The sequence below is a fragment of the Ranitomeya imitator genome, chromosome 5 (assembly GCF_032444005.1).
Source record: "Ranitomeya imitator isolate aRanImi1 chromosome 5, aRanImi1.pri, whole genome shotgun sequence".
Taxonomy (NCBI): domain Eukaryota; kingdom Metazoa; phylum Chordata; class Amphibia; order Anura; family Dendrobatidae; genus Ranitomeya; species Ranitomeya imitator.
In genome coordinates this window covers 157081609-157094468 of record NC_091286.1, presented here as the reverse complement: position 1 = coordinate 157094468, position 12860 = coordinate 157081609, and the positions used below count along the sequence as shown (strand labels likewise).

General features: G+C 39.8%; 1 protein-coding gene across 2 annotated transcripts in view; it reads left to right on the top strand.

Moving 5' to 3' along the window:
* Positions 1–12860, top strand: part of SMYD3 (SET and MYND domain containing 3) — a 1365594-nt gene that overhangs the window by 218199 nt on the left and 1134535 nt on the right. For both annotated transcript variants that reach the window (XM_069769233.1, XM_069769234.1), the window contains exons 4-5: positions 334–391; positions 7314–7450. In XM_069769233.1, the coding sequence (XP_069625334.1) occupies positions 334–391; positions 7314–7450 (195 nt within the window). The remainder of the gene's footprint in view (positions 1–333; positions 392–7313; positions 7451–12860) is intronic.

Below are 12860 nucleotides of genomic sequence, written 5' to 3'. Positions count from 1 at the left end.
ACCCTGGTGGACCTATCTAGGCTTGCAGAAGATTGATCTTCCTATAGAGCATTATTCCATTAAGACACCGTGGCTCAAAATCGAGGCGAAGGCAGCTTAAAAAAAAAAAAAAAAAAAAAATATATATATATGTATATATATATATATATATATATATATATATATATATATATATATATATATATATATATATATATATATATATATATATATATATATATATATATATTGACTGACACTTGATGAGTAACACCCCTGACTGCTGTGTTGTTATACATTTCAGTATCTTTTATGCCTGCAAATGAGTAAGAAGTTTCTTTATTTTTTTGGCAGCTTGAACAACCAGACTGTACTTCAGGAGAACTATATTCAATACATGAGCTTCAGTCACGTGAGTTTCCCAGAATTTTTTAGATAACTAATATTTGGTAATTACTGTGTTTTTTTTTAATGCATGTAGCACGTTTGTTACTTTATTGAAAATGAAATAGTGTTTTAATATTTCTATTGTTAACGTGTGAACCGCACATTCACAACTATTGCAGTATATTGTGTGGAATGCAATTGTGTCCTTTATGATTGATTTCTTGTTTCTTTATTTGGACTGAGAAACTGCTCAGTAAGTAATTTATTGCTTTTGTTTGACTTAAATTCAGTTTGTACAATTACATTTATACTTATAGGTTGTTTGGATTCACTTTTGTTGCTGGTTGTCCCCTTGATGGGTCACTACCCTGCGGCACAGCCAGACAGAGATTCGTTCTTATGAAAAAGTTGTCTGTGGTGACATCAATGCACAACATAATCTCGCTGTCATTAGAGAGCTTCTAGAAGAAGTGAGGTGTACACAAAAAAGAAAGAAAAAATTGGCGCCAGTGGGTGGGAGTCAGTTTGGTGAATGTTCAGAACCTACAATAGCGGCTATTGGTCTGTGTGACAGTTGGGCCTTAACCTTTTCTATCAGTGGGAAGAAAACATACTTGGAGCATGAGTTGAATTGAAGCTTGGAGTAGGCTGGTTTTAAATAAAGTGTGGTCATGGGCAAAAATTAAGTGGGACCCCAAATGCTAACATATTGCAACGTCACACAGATGCATGTAGGTTGCTTTTACACATGCTAATTTCAGATCATTAACCCCTTCACCCCAAAGCCTGTTTTCACCTAAGTGACAGGGCCAATTTTTACAATTCTGACCACTGTCACTTTGAGGTCATAACTCTGAAACGCTTCAACGGATCCTGGTGATTCTGACACTGTTTTCTCGTGACATATTGTACTTCATGATAGTGGTAAAACTTCTTCGATATGACTTGCATTTATTTGTGAAAAAAACAAAAATTTGTCGGAAATTATGAAAATTTAGCAATTTTCAAACTCTTAGTTTTTATGCCCTTAAATTATAGAGTTATATCACATAATATAGTTCGTAAACAACATTTCCCACATGTCTGCTTTACATCAGCACAATTTTGGAAACATAATTTTTTTTTGTTAGGACGTTATAAGGGTTAAAAGTTGACCAGCGATTTCTCATTTTTGCAACAAAATTTGCAAAAACCATTTTTTTACAGACCACCTCACACTTGAAGTGACTTTGAGGGGTCTATATGACAGAAAATGCCCAAAAGTGACACCATTCTAAAAACTGCACCCCTCAAGGTACTCAAAACCACATTCAAAAAGTTTATTAACCCTTCAGGTGCTTCACAGGAATTTTTTGAGTTTAAAAAAATTGAACATTTAACTTTTTTTCACAAAATTTTTACTTCAGGTCCAATTTGTTTCATTTTGCCAAGGGTAACAGGAGAAATTGGACCATAAAAGTCGTTGTACAATTTGTCCTGAGTACGCCGATACCCCATATGTGGGGGTAAACCACTGTTTGGGCACATGGCAGAGCTCGGAAGAGAAGGAGCGCCATTTGACTTTTCAATGCAAGATTTGCTGGAATTGAGATCGGAGCCCATGTCACGATTGGAGAGTCCCTGATGTGCCTAAACAGTGGAAACCCCCCACAAGTGACACCATTTTGGAAAGTAGACCCCCTAAGGAACTAATCTAGATGTGTGGTGAGCACTTTGAACCTCCAAGTGCTTCACAGAAGTTTATAATGTAGAGCCGTAAAAAAAATTTTATATTAATTTTCACAAAAAATGATCTTTTTGCCCCAAATTTTTTATTTTCCCAAGGGTAACAGGAGAAATTGGACCCCAAAAGTTGTTGTGCAATTTGTCCTGAGTACGCCGATACTTCATATATGGGGATAAACCACTGTTTGAGCGCATGGCAGAGCTCGGAAGGGAAGGAGTGCCATTTGACTTTTCAATGCAAAATTGGCTGGAATTGAGATCGGACGCCATGTCGCATTTGGAGAGCCCCTGACGTGCCTTAACAGTGGAAACCCCCCACAAGTGACCCCATTTTGGAAAGAAGACCCCCTAAGGAACTTATCTAGATGTGTTGTGAGAGCTTTAAACCAACAAGTGTTTCACTACAGTTTATAACGCAGAGCCGTGAAAGTAAAAAATATTTTTTTTCTACGAAAATGATATTTTAGCCCCCACGTTTTTATTTTCCCAAGGGTAACAGGACAAATTAGACCCCAAAAGTTGTTGTCCAACTTGTCCTGAGAACGCTGATACCCCATATGTTGGGGGGAACCACTGTTTGGGTGCACGGCAGAGCTCGGAAGGGAAGGAGCGCCATTTGAAATGCAGACTTAGATGGATTGGTCTGCAGGCGTCATGTTGCATTTGCAGAGCCCCTGATGTACCTAAACAGTAGAAACCCCCCAGAAGTGACCCCATATTGGAAACTAGACCCCCTAAGGAACTTATCTAGATGTATTGTAAAAGCTTTGAACCAACAAGTGTTTCACTACAGTTTATCACGCAGAGCCGTGAAAATAAAAAATATATTTTTTTCCACGAAAATGATATTTTATCCCCTATGTTTTTATTTTCCCAAGGGTAACAGGACAAATTGGACCCCAAAAGTTGTTGTCCAACTTGTCCTGAGAACGCTGATACCCCATATGTTGGGGGGAACCATTGTTTGAGCACACAGGAGAATGCGGAAAGGAAGTAGCACTGTTTTACTTTTTCAAAGCAGAATTGGCTGGAATTGAGATCAGACGCCATGTCGCGTTTGGAGAGCCCCTGATGTGCCTAAACAGTGGAAACCCCCAATTATAACTGAAACCCTAACCCCAACCCTAACCCTAGCCCTAACCCTAGCCCTAACCCTAGCCCTAACCCTAGCCCTAATGGGAAAATGGAAATAAATACATTTTTTTACATTTTATTATTTTTCCCTAAGTAAGGGGGTGATGAAGGGGGTTTGATTTACTTTTATAGCGTTTTTTTGGCGGATTTTTATGATTGGCAGCTGTCACACACTAAAAGATGCTTTTTATTGCAAAAAATAGTTTTTGCATCACCACATTTTGAGAGCTATAATTTATCCATATTTTGGCCCACAGAGTCATGTGAGATCTTGTTTTTTGCGGGACGAGTTGACGTTTTTATTGGTAACATTTTCGGGCAGATGACATTTTTTGATCGCTTTTTATTCCGATTTTTGGGAGGCGGAATGAACAAAAACCAGCAATTCCTGAATTTCTTTTAGGGGGGGCGTTTATACCGTTCCACGTGTGGTAAAATGGATAAAGCAGTTTTATTCTTCAGGTCAGTACGATTACAGCGATACCTCATTTATGTAATTTTTTTTATGTTTTGGCGCTTTTACACAATAAAAACTATTTTATATAAAAAAATAATTGTTTTTGCATCGCATTATTCTGAGAGCTATAACTTTTTTATTTTTCTGCTGATGATGCTGTATGGCGGCTTTTTTTTTGCGGGACAAGATGACGTTTTCAGCGGTACCATGGTTATTTATATCCGTCGTTTTGATCGCGTGTTATTCCACTTTTTGTTCGCCTGTATGATAATAAAGCAATGTTTTTTGCCTTGTTTTTTATTTTTTTTTTTTGCGGTGTTCACTGAAGGGGTTAACTAGTGGGATAGTTTTATAGAGCGGGTCGTTACGGACGCGGCGATGCCAAATATGTGTACATTTATTGTTTTTTTTTAATTTACATAAATAAATGGATTTATTGGGAAATGTTTTTTTTTTTTTATTTGGGGATTTTTTTTTTTTTTTTTTTACACATTCTATTTTTTTTTTTTTTAACTTTCTAACATTGTCCCAGGGTGGGACATCTCTGTATTAGATCAGATCGTTGATCTGACAGTGTGCATAGCACACTGTCAGATCAACGATCTGACAGGCAGTTTAGTTGGCTTTCCAGAGCCTGCTCTCAGCAGGCGCCGGCTAGCCAGGTCATTTCATGACCCCGAAGGAGTCCGGCGGCCATGTTGGGTCCGGGGACTCCTTCCGGGTCACCGGAGCAACGCGATCTCATTGCGTTGCTCCGGTGGGAGAGCGCAGGGAGCCCCCGTCCCTGCGCGATCCCCCTCTATGCCGCTGTCACTACTGACAGCGGCATCAGAGGGGTTAAATGCCCGCGATCGGCGATAGCGCCGATCGTGGGCATTGCTGCGGGGTGTCAGCTGTCATATACAGCTGACACCCGCACCCGATCACCGCGGCGCTCAGCGCGAGACCGCTGTGATCGGTGCGCCGTACTAGTACTGCTGCTGGCACAAATGCAGTGCCGGCAGCGCAGTACTAGTACGGCGCGTGGCGCGAAGGGGTTAAACAGGCGTGACTATACTGAATTCAGGAGCTGGAGGCAGGAGCTCCCCATACCTTATTTTTATAGTGATCTACTTATCAGGTAAAGCGAAACCTTTGGCAGTTAATCTCTTTAGCTAGCTTACAGGGCCACTGTCACCCCCTCCAGTCGTTATAAACTAAAAGAGCCACCTTGTGCAGCAGTAATGCTGCATTCTAACAAGGTGGCTCTTTTAGTTTTTGGTGCATTTATTCCCAAAATAAAGCGTTTTATAACTTCTCCAAAATACCTGTCTTTAGCCAGGGAGGCAGGTCTTAACCCCCCTGCTTGAAACGCCACACTGCCGTCACTCAAATCTTCAGGGGCGCCGCCCCCTCCGCGCTGTTTTCCCATGAAATCCGGTGCCTGCGCTGTGTAGTACTGTCTGGTGCAGGCGCAGTGAGGTCTGCCCATCTGACGTCACATCCAGGCTTGCAGACTGCGCCTGTGCGGCCACCCACCTTGAGAATCCCAGCCCCGCAGTGTGTTATGCATTATAAATTATTGGAATTCTCACTTATACATAACTAGATGGTGGCCCGATTCTAAAGCATCGGGTATTCTAGAATATGCATGTTCACGTAGTATATTGCACAGCCCACGTAGTATATTGCCCAGCCACATAGTATATTACCCAGTTACATAGTATATTGCCCAGTGACGTAGTATACAGCACAGAGCCACGTAGTATATTGCCCAGTGATGTAGTATACAGCACAGAGCCACGTAGTATGTTGCCCAGTGACGTAGTATACAGCACAGAGCCACGTAGTATATTGCCCAGCCACGTATGTCACAGGTTAAAAAATAAACATATACTCACCTTCCGAGGGAGCCCTTGTAGTCATGTCGCCTGTGTGCGGTGCACTCGTCAGCTTCTGGTCCCAGGGTTGGTAGCGCAGGACCCGTGATGACGTCGCGGTCACATGACCACATGGCACATGGCAGGTCCTTCTCCCGCAGGCGCGCAGGACCTGTGATGAGGTCGCGGTCTTATGACCGTGACGTCATGGCAGGTCCTTATCGCATACCATCCTTGCCACCGGAACCTGCCGCTTGCATGGAACAGTTTCCGGAGCGTCGCGAGGTGTGGGAAAGGCGGCGGACGGTGAGTATATAATGATTTTTTATTTTTTTTATTATTTTTAACATTAGATCCTTTTACTGTTGACGCTGCATAGGCAGCATCAATAGTAAAAACTTGGTCACACAGGGTTAATAGCGGCGGTAACAGAGTGCGTTACCCGCGGCATAACACGGTCTGTTACCGCTGGCATTAACCCTGTGTGAGCGGTGACTGCGGGGAGTATGGAACGGGTGCCGGGCACTGACTGCAGGGGAGTAGGGAGGGACTAATCGGACTGTGGCCGTCGCTGATTGGTCGTGGCAGCCATGACAGGCAGCTGGCGAGACCAATCAGCGACTGAGTACAGTGGCATGTTAAAATTTGGGTTCCCCCAGTCAAAATGACTGTTATTGTGAACAGTTAAGCAAGATGAAGATTAAATGATCTAAAAAAGGCCTAAAGTTAAAGATGACACACTTCCTTTGTATTTTGGGCAAATATATACAGTTGAAATCAGAAGTTTATATACACTAAAAATATGCATATGCATATTTTTCTCAATATCTGACATGAGATCAGAATAAACCTTTCCCATTTTAGGTCAATTAGGATTACCATAATTATTAGTATTTGCCAAATGCCAGAATAATGAGAGAGAGAATGTTTTAAGGCATTTTTATTACTTACTGTAAAGTCAAGAGCGTACATATATATTTCATTAGTATTTGGTATCATTGCCCTTAAACTGAATGACTTGTGTCAAATGTTTGGGATCTCCTTCCACAAGCTTCTCACAATAGTTGGTCGGAATTTGGGTCCATTACGCCTGGCAAAACTGGTGTAACGGATCCAGGTTTGTAGGTTATCTTGCTTGCACCTGCCTTTTTGGAAATGGGTTCATGCACCCTGCATGGCTAGTACCTAGTAGCACTCCCTTTTGAAAGTATCACAGCTTGTTAACGCTTTCTGTAGCCAGCCAAGAGTCTTTCAATTCTTGCTTGAGGGACTTTCATTTATTCTTCCTTTGAAAAATTTCCAGTTCTGTGAGATTCCTGGTTGTCTTACATGCACGGCTGTTTTGAGGTCTAGCCACAGATTTCAATGAAATTAAGATCAGGGGACTTTGAGGGCCATTGTAAAAACCTTCAGCTTACGCCTTTTGGATTTTGACGTGTTTAGGAAGCCATCCTCTTTTTAACTTGAGCTATTTTACAGATGGTGTTTGCATCAAAACATAACACCATGAATGTATGAAACTTATTCCCAAAAACTCAAGGTAAACAAAATAATTTTCTTTAAATTTGATGTGAGTAAATTGAAGCACAAAACAAAACATTTTGTTAACCTCAAATAGCACGGAGTCCAGCTAAAGGTTGTAAAATAGCTGGGGTCAAATTCACATATGGCATTATTTATTTAACATTTGTACAAGTAACTTGATTGTATGCTTCATAGTCCTCCCACTCCTTGGCCTACCTGTAACTCACCCACTCTTTAACCCTACCCAGATTTCAAAGATCTAAATGTAGACATGAAACAAGGCCTGGGGCATCTCGCTGCAACATTAGAGCAATATTTGAAGAAAGAAATCCCAGACTCTTCCAAGTTCCCACCTGGATTCCAGACACTTGATTGTTTCTGCAAAGTAAGTGCCAAGTCTGAATGTATAAGAACATTAAATTGTATGCAACACAGTGATTATTCTGTTGTTGAAATATTCAGACAGCTGTGAAGGTGTGTTTTTTATGGTGTTATACATATTTGCTTTCAGGTATACAACAGTAGCTAATGGACTCTCGCCATGATATTCTAGTTTTAATTGTGCCAAAGATTAACTGTTGGAATAAGGCTTTTGTTTAGTACAAATCTTTAACGGGTACTGGAGGCAGTTTTTTTTAATATATAGGGTTACAGTTGTTGAAAAATGACAGTCGGCAATACTCACAGCTGCATTGTCAAAGCTACAGAGCCTAGTGATTGGCTGCAGCGGTCACATCCACTTTGGTCATAACTTCATCAAAGCCACCTGTCAACAAAGACCGAAGCATTGGTGGACAGGTAGTGCTGTGGCAGGTTAAGGTGAGTAGTGTTGAATTTGATACTTTCAACAGCTGCTACCCTATAAATTAACTCGCAAATACTGCATGTAGTGGGCTCAGGAACTGAGCTTGATATGTACAGTGTGGGTACTGGCTGCAATATTTAGCTGGCACTTAAGCGTAACTGCTGCAGTGGAGGCTATTTTTGGTTGCAACAGTTTAACCTTTTAAATGCTGCTGTCAATTGGGACACCAGTATTCATGAGGTTAGGAATGGGAGTGTCGCTTCTGTTGCACCATTTTTCCTCTTAATGACTCGATTGCCTCTTAATGGCCTTAATAGAAAACTAGCAATTATACAACTAACCGCACACTACAGATCATACATTTAATGACCAATTTAGACAAGCAAATAATTGCCTATAGAGCGTTCTTGAGAACTCTTATACCTGATTAGTCAACGGCAACATTGGTTCAGACATTAAAACAGTTCAAATTTTGGGGTGCTGAAAATGATGCTTAAATTTTGAAATTGGCTCTGATTTTTATGATACAGGGGTGCATCGATATTGCTTACAACCTTTGATACAAAGCTAGGCAAAGAATACATCATCACCCTTGCGTCTTCAGTTTTGAACCATCCAACTGACTAATGGATTGCTTCATCAATATTGCATCATCTCCAAATGATTAATGAATTAAGTCATCAGTATTTCATCATCTCTAAATGACCAATGATAGATGCCAAAAAAAAGAAAGATGATACAATCCTAAGTATTAAATTTGCATCACACAACTTGCATGTTCTCCCTCTATCAGTCACACAGCAATTTCAGCGGTCGACTGATATCATCATTCAGCTATTCAATGATGCCTCGGACTTGCATTAATAAAGCAGATAGTTTCTGCTATATCTGTGGAGAGTTGACTTTTGAGTCACAAAAGCAAAACAGTGGAATCTGCTAGCAGGGGATGTTCGTATTTCTTTGCTCCGGGACCATCAAAAACATCTTGTCCAATTCTTCTTCAGGGAAGGCAATCTTGTTGCATGCAACAACGTCTATGGTTTAATGAAAGCTCTCCATCTGGATTATAATCCATATGAGTGGAGGCTATTTATTGATTCTTCAAAACAGAGTCTCATAGCTGTGTTACTGCACATTGGTAATGCGCTGCCATCAGTTCCAGTCGGTTATGCGGTTTACATGAAAGAAACCCATGACAACATGAAACAGCTTTTGAGGTGCATAAACTATGACCAACATCTATGGTGCCTCTGTGGTGACTTAAAGGTGGTTGCCCTCGTGCTTGGTCTCCAGGTTGGTTACACAAAGTACTGATGTTTTCTATGTGAATGGGACAGTCGAGCAAGACAAGAACACTACAAGAAAAGAGACTGGCCCCTCAGAAATGCACTGCGGCCAGGGACTAAAAATGTTCTTCATCCAGCACTTGCCAAACCACAGAAAATTCTGTTACCTCCATTGCATATCAAGTTGGGTCTCATGAAGAACTTCGCAAAGGCAATGGACAAAAATGCAGAAGTATTCAAGTACCTCATTTGTAAATGGTTGAGTGAAGCAAAGATAAAGGAAGGAGTCTTCATTGGTCATCAGATTCGTGTGCTTCTGCAAGACGAGGAGTTTCACCGTTTCCTGCGTGGCAAGAAAAAGGCTGCATTGGTAGCATTCCAGTTAGTGGTAACAAATTTCCTTAGAAACACCAAGTCAGACAACTATAAAGAGCTGATGGAAAATCTTCTTCAGGCGTATCATAATCTTGGGTGCAACATGCCATTTAAGATTCATCTCTTGCATTCGCATCTAGACTCCTTTGCACCAAACTGCGGAGCAGTGAGTGACGAGCACGGTGAGCGATTTCACCAAGAAATTGTGACTATGAAAAAAAGATTTAAGGGTAATTGGAACCCTTCGATGCTTGCAGACTACTGTTGGACAATTACCAGAGATAATCCGATGTTTGAATAGAAGAGAAAGTAAAAAGGATCCGAGTATCCAGTGACTAAAGACATATTTCGTACTGTGCAATAACGTATATTAATAATTGAAATTAAAATTGTTCAAAGTGCTTAGATATGTGAATTAATTAATTATATAGTAGATTTAAATACACTTGAGTTTCCTCTGTATACAGCTAATACAATTTGTTTGACAATGCATGTGCAGTTTTATATTTGTAGAAGTAATAACTACATGTTATAATTATTTATTAATTTACATAACAGTAAAACGCAACCTCTTCAATTTCATGGAAACTAGAGCCAAATGACAGTTTTCCTTGTCATATTTGAATTCAGCAAATCAAAATCATTAAGAAATGGCTAATTTGATTTCTGAACCAGACAACTTTTGAAATTTTGTTGCCTAGTGAATCGCTCAACAAACAAGTAAAAGAATCATTGATATGAGTAAAAAAGTTATTTGTTGCTGATGACCAGATACTATAGAACAATCATGTTTGCTTTTCTTCTGTCTCCATCACTGTTTTGTTGGCCTACCAAACAGGCCAGTAATCACCAGCTGATCAGCTTATTTGTAGCCAAATTACAGTCATTTAGTTGCTTGACCATGCTCATTCACTCATTCATGCGTGGAGTAAACACACCAAAGAACATAAAGATCAGACGTTAATGCCATAAAACTAAACTCCCCAAAAAATGGCAGAATCTTTTTTTACCTTTTTACAACACTTGGGATTTTGGAATTTCCCATTGTCTGGTACATTACACGGTAAAGTTAATGGTGTAATTCATAACCACAAACCGCAAACAAACAAGCCTTCATAAAGCTATGTTGAAGGGCAAATAAAAATGTTATGGCTCTTGTGAAAAATTAAAGCGCAAACATGGAAAAAGTTTCGATCATAAAATACATAGTGGATGCTTTCTTGAAACGGAAAGTACTTGCATGCAGCATAATACAAAGAATAGCAGGTTTACCCAGAATCCTTTGCAGTAGGCGGAGCTATGCAAATCATCTCTTTCCACCCCAGTCTAATCCACAGCGCTTGGAACCGCCAAGCGTGCAATGCTGCGGATTAGTTTCTAAATTTACACAGCCAACCAATTCCTACCTGTGGACACGTGTTTCGGGCTTTAGGCCCTCATCAGCACAGGGCTGGAATTGGTTGGCTGTATGGAGTGGGGCTCGGTGAGCAAGCGATACATATATGCTAGCCACCTTAGGGAGAGACCCAAGTTGGGCTAAATGTAGCGGGACGAAAGAGACCGAAAAGCCCTCTACTTAAAGGAAATACATAGTGGATGCTTTCCTGAAACGGAAAATACTTGCAAGCAGCATAATACAAAGAATAGCAAAGAATATTATGCTGCTTGCAAGTACTTTCCGTTTCAGGAAAGCATCCACTATGTATTTCCTTTAAGTAGAGGGCTTTTCGGTCTCTTTCGTCCCGCTACATTTAGCCCAACTTGGGTCTCTCCCTAAGGTGGCTAGCATATATGTATCGATCATAAAAGGGTTTAATATATATTAATATTTTTAAGATATTCCTTTAGTTCCTTATGATAGTGTTTGATGTTAAAGGTAGATTCAATATAAATTTTTTAAATAACTACATATTAGTCTTATTATGAAATATTACAATTGAAGATCTAATACATCTGGGCATAACCCACTCATTTTGGCTGACCATCGAATGTGCTCGGGCGGCTCTTGACAGATAATGTCTTTGTTCTTTGATGATATTGCTCCACACAATAATGTCTGGCTGAGTGTTAGGCCTCATTCACATGTCAGTATTTTTCATCAGTGTTTGTATGCCAAAATCAGGAGTGGATCTTACAGAGAAAAACATCATTTGAAAGATTGACTCCTGTTCTGTATTTTGGAGACACTCCTGGTTTTGGTATACAAATACTGATGCAAAAAATACTTCCTTAGTATGCATGGGGCAACTTGGAGTGATGGCTGGCGGCCAAATCCAAATTCTTTCTACAGGCTCATTCACAGTTCTGTATTTGGACAGTATTTTGAATCGGTATTTGTACGTGAAAACCAGGAGTGGCACTTACAGAGAAAAACTATAATTGAAATATTGACCCTTGTGTTTCGCAGGCGCTCTTGGTAACAAATGCTGATCAAAAATACTGATGTGTGAATAAAACCTAAGGCATGTCAGCTGCTTTAGATAATCGATAATTAAACTCTTATCTAGCTAAGAAAACCATTCTAAAAATTACTGTCCATTTTGATTTGTTTGAAATAATAGTTGTTGTTTGGATGTGCTTATGTTATAGCCAATAGTAAGTGAAAATTCAAGCACTTTATTATCACTTTTTTTCTGGGTTCTTCCATTACTTTCTGATGGATTATATATATTTATATTTTGTATTTTAGAGTAGTGATTTTGAACCATTGCTATGATATGCAACTTGTTTGAGTTGAATTCTTTGGTATTTTTCTTTTATTCTTTTTTTGTGGAATTGTGCTTTTAGTGTCACCTTTATTACAAATGTCATGTCGGACAATTCTTTAAAATTATGTTGGATCATTCAATCACTTGGAAGCAACCAAAACAATAAAGATTCCTTCAGAAAACAAATGTACAGTATGCTCTACTGGGATAACCAGAGAAAAGTCACATCAGATGAAATGACTTGCTGAGCATGATGTGAATCATTGTCGTAACAGTTGCGTAATCTGTGTGTAGAGTACAATATAAGCAAGTGTAGTTAGGAATCCTTTTGGGTGGCGTATGTTTCGAGCACACCTACAGATGTTTTCTTGTTGACATAAGTCAAAATTTGCCAAAGATTTGAAATATTAGATTACTTTTCTGGCTTCTCTATAATTTTTTGGGAGGCTTCATCCACAATGAATTCTATGCTTGGAATTTGGTATTAATGGGCTGTTTCTGTAAGAAGGCATCAGCTCTCCATAGGATATGTCTGTCTCCTGAGATTCCCACTCACACACTCATTACAAAGGTGCCCAGTACTGAAAGTGTGGTACACCGGAGAAAAATAATGTAATTTCT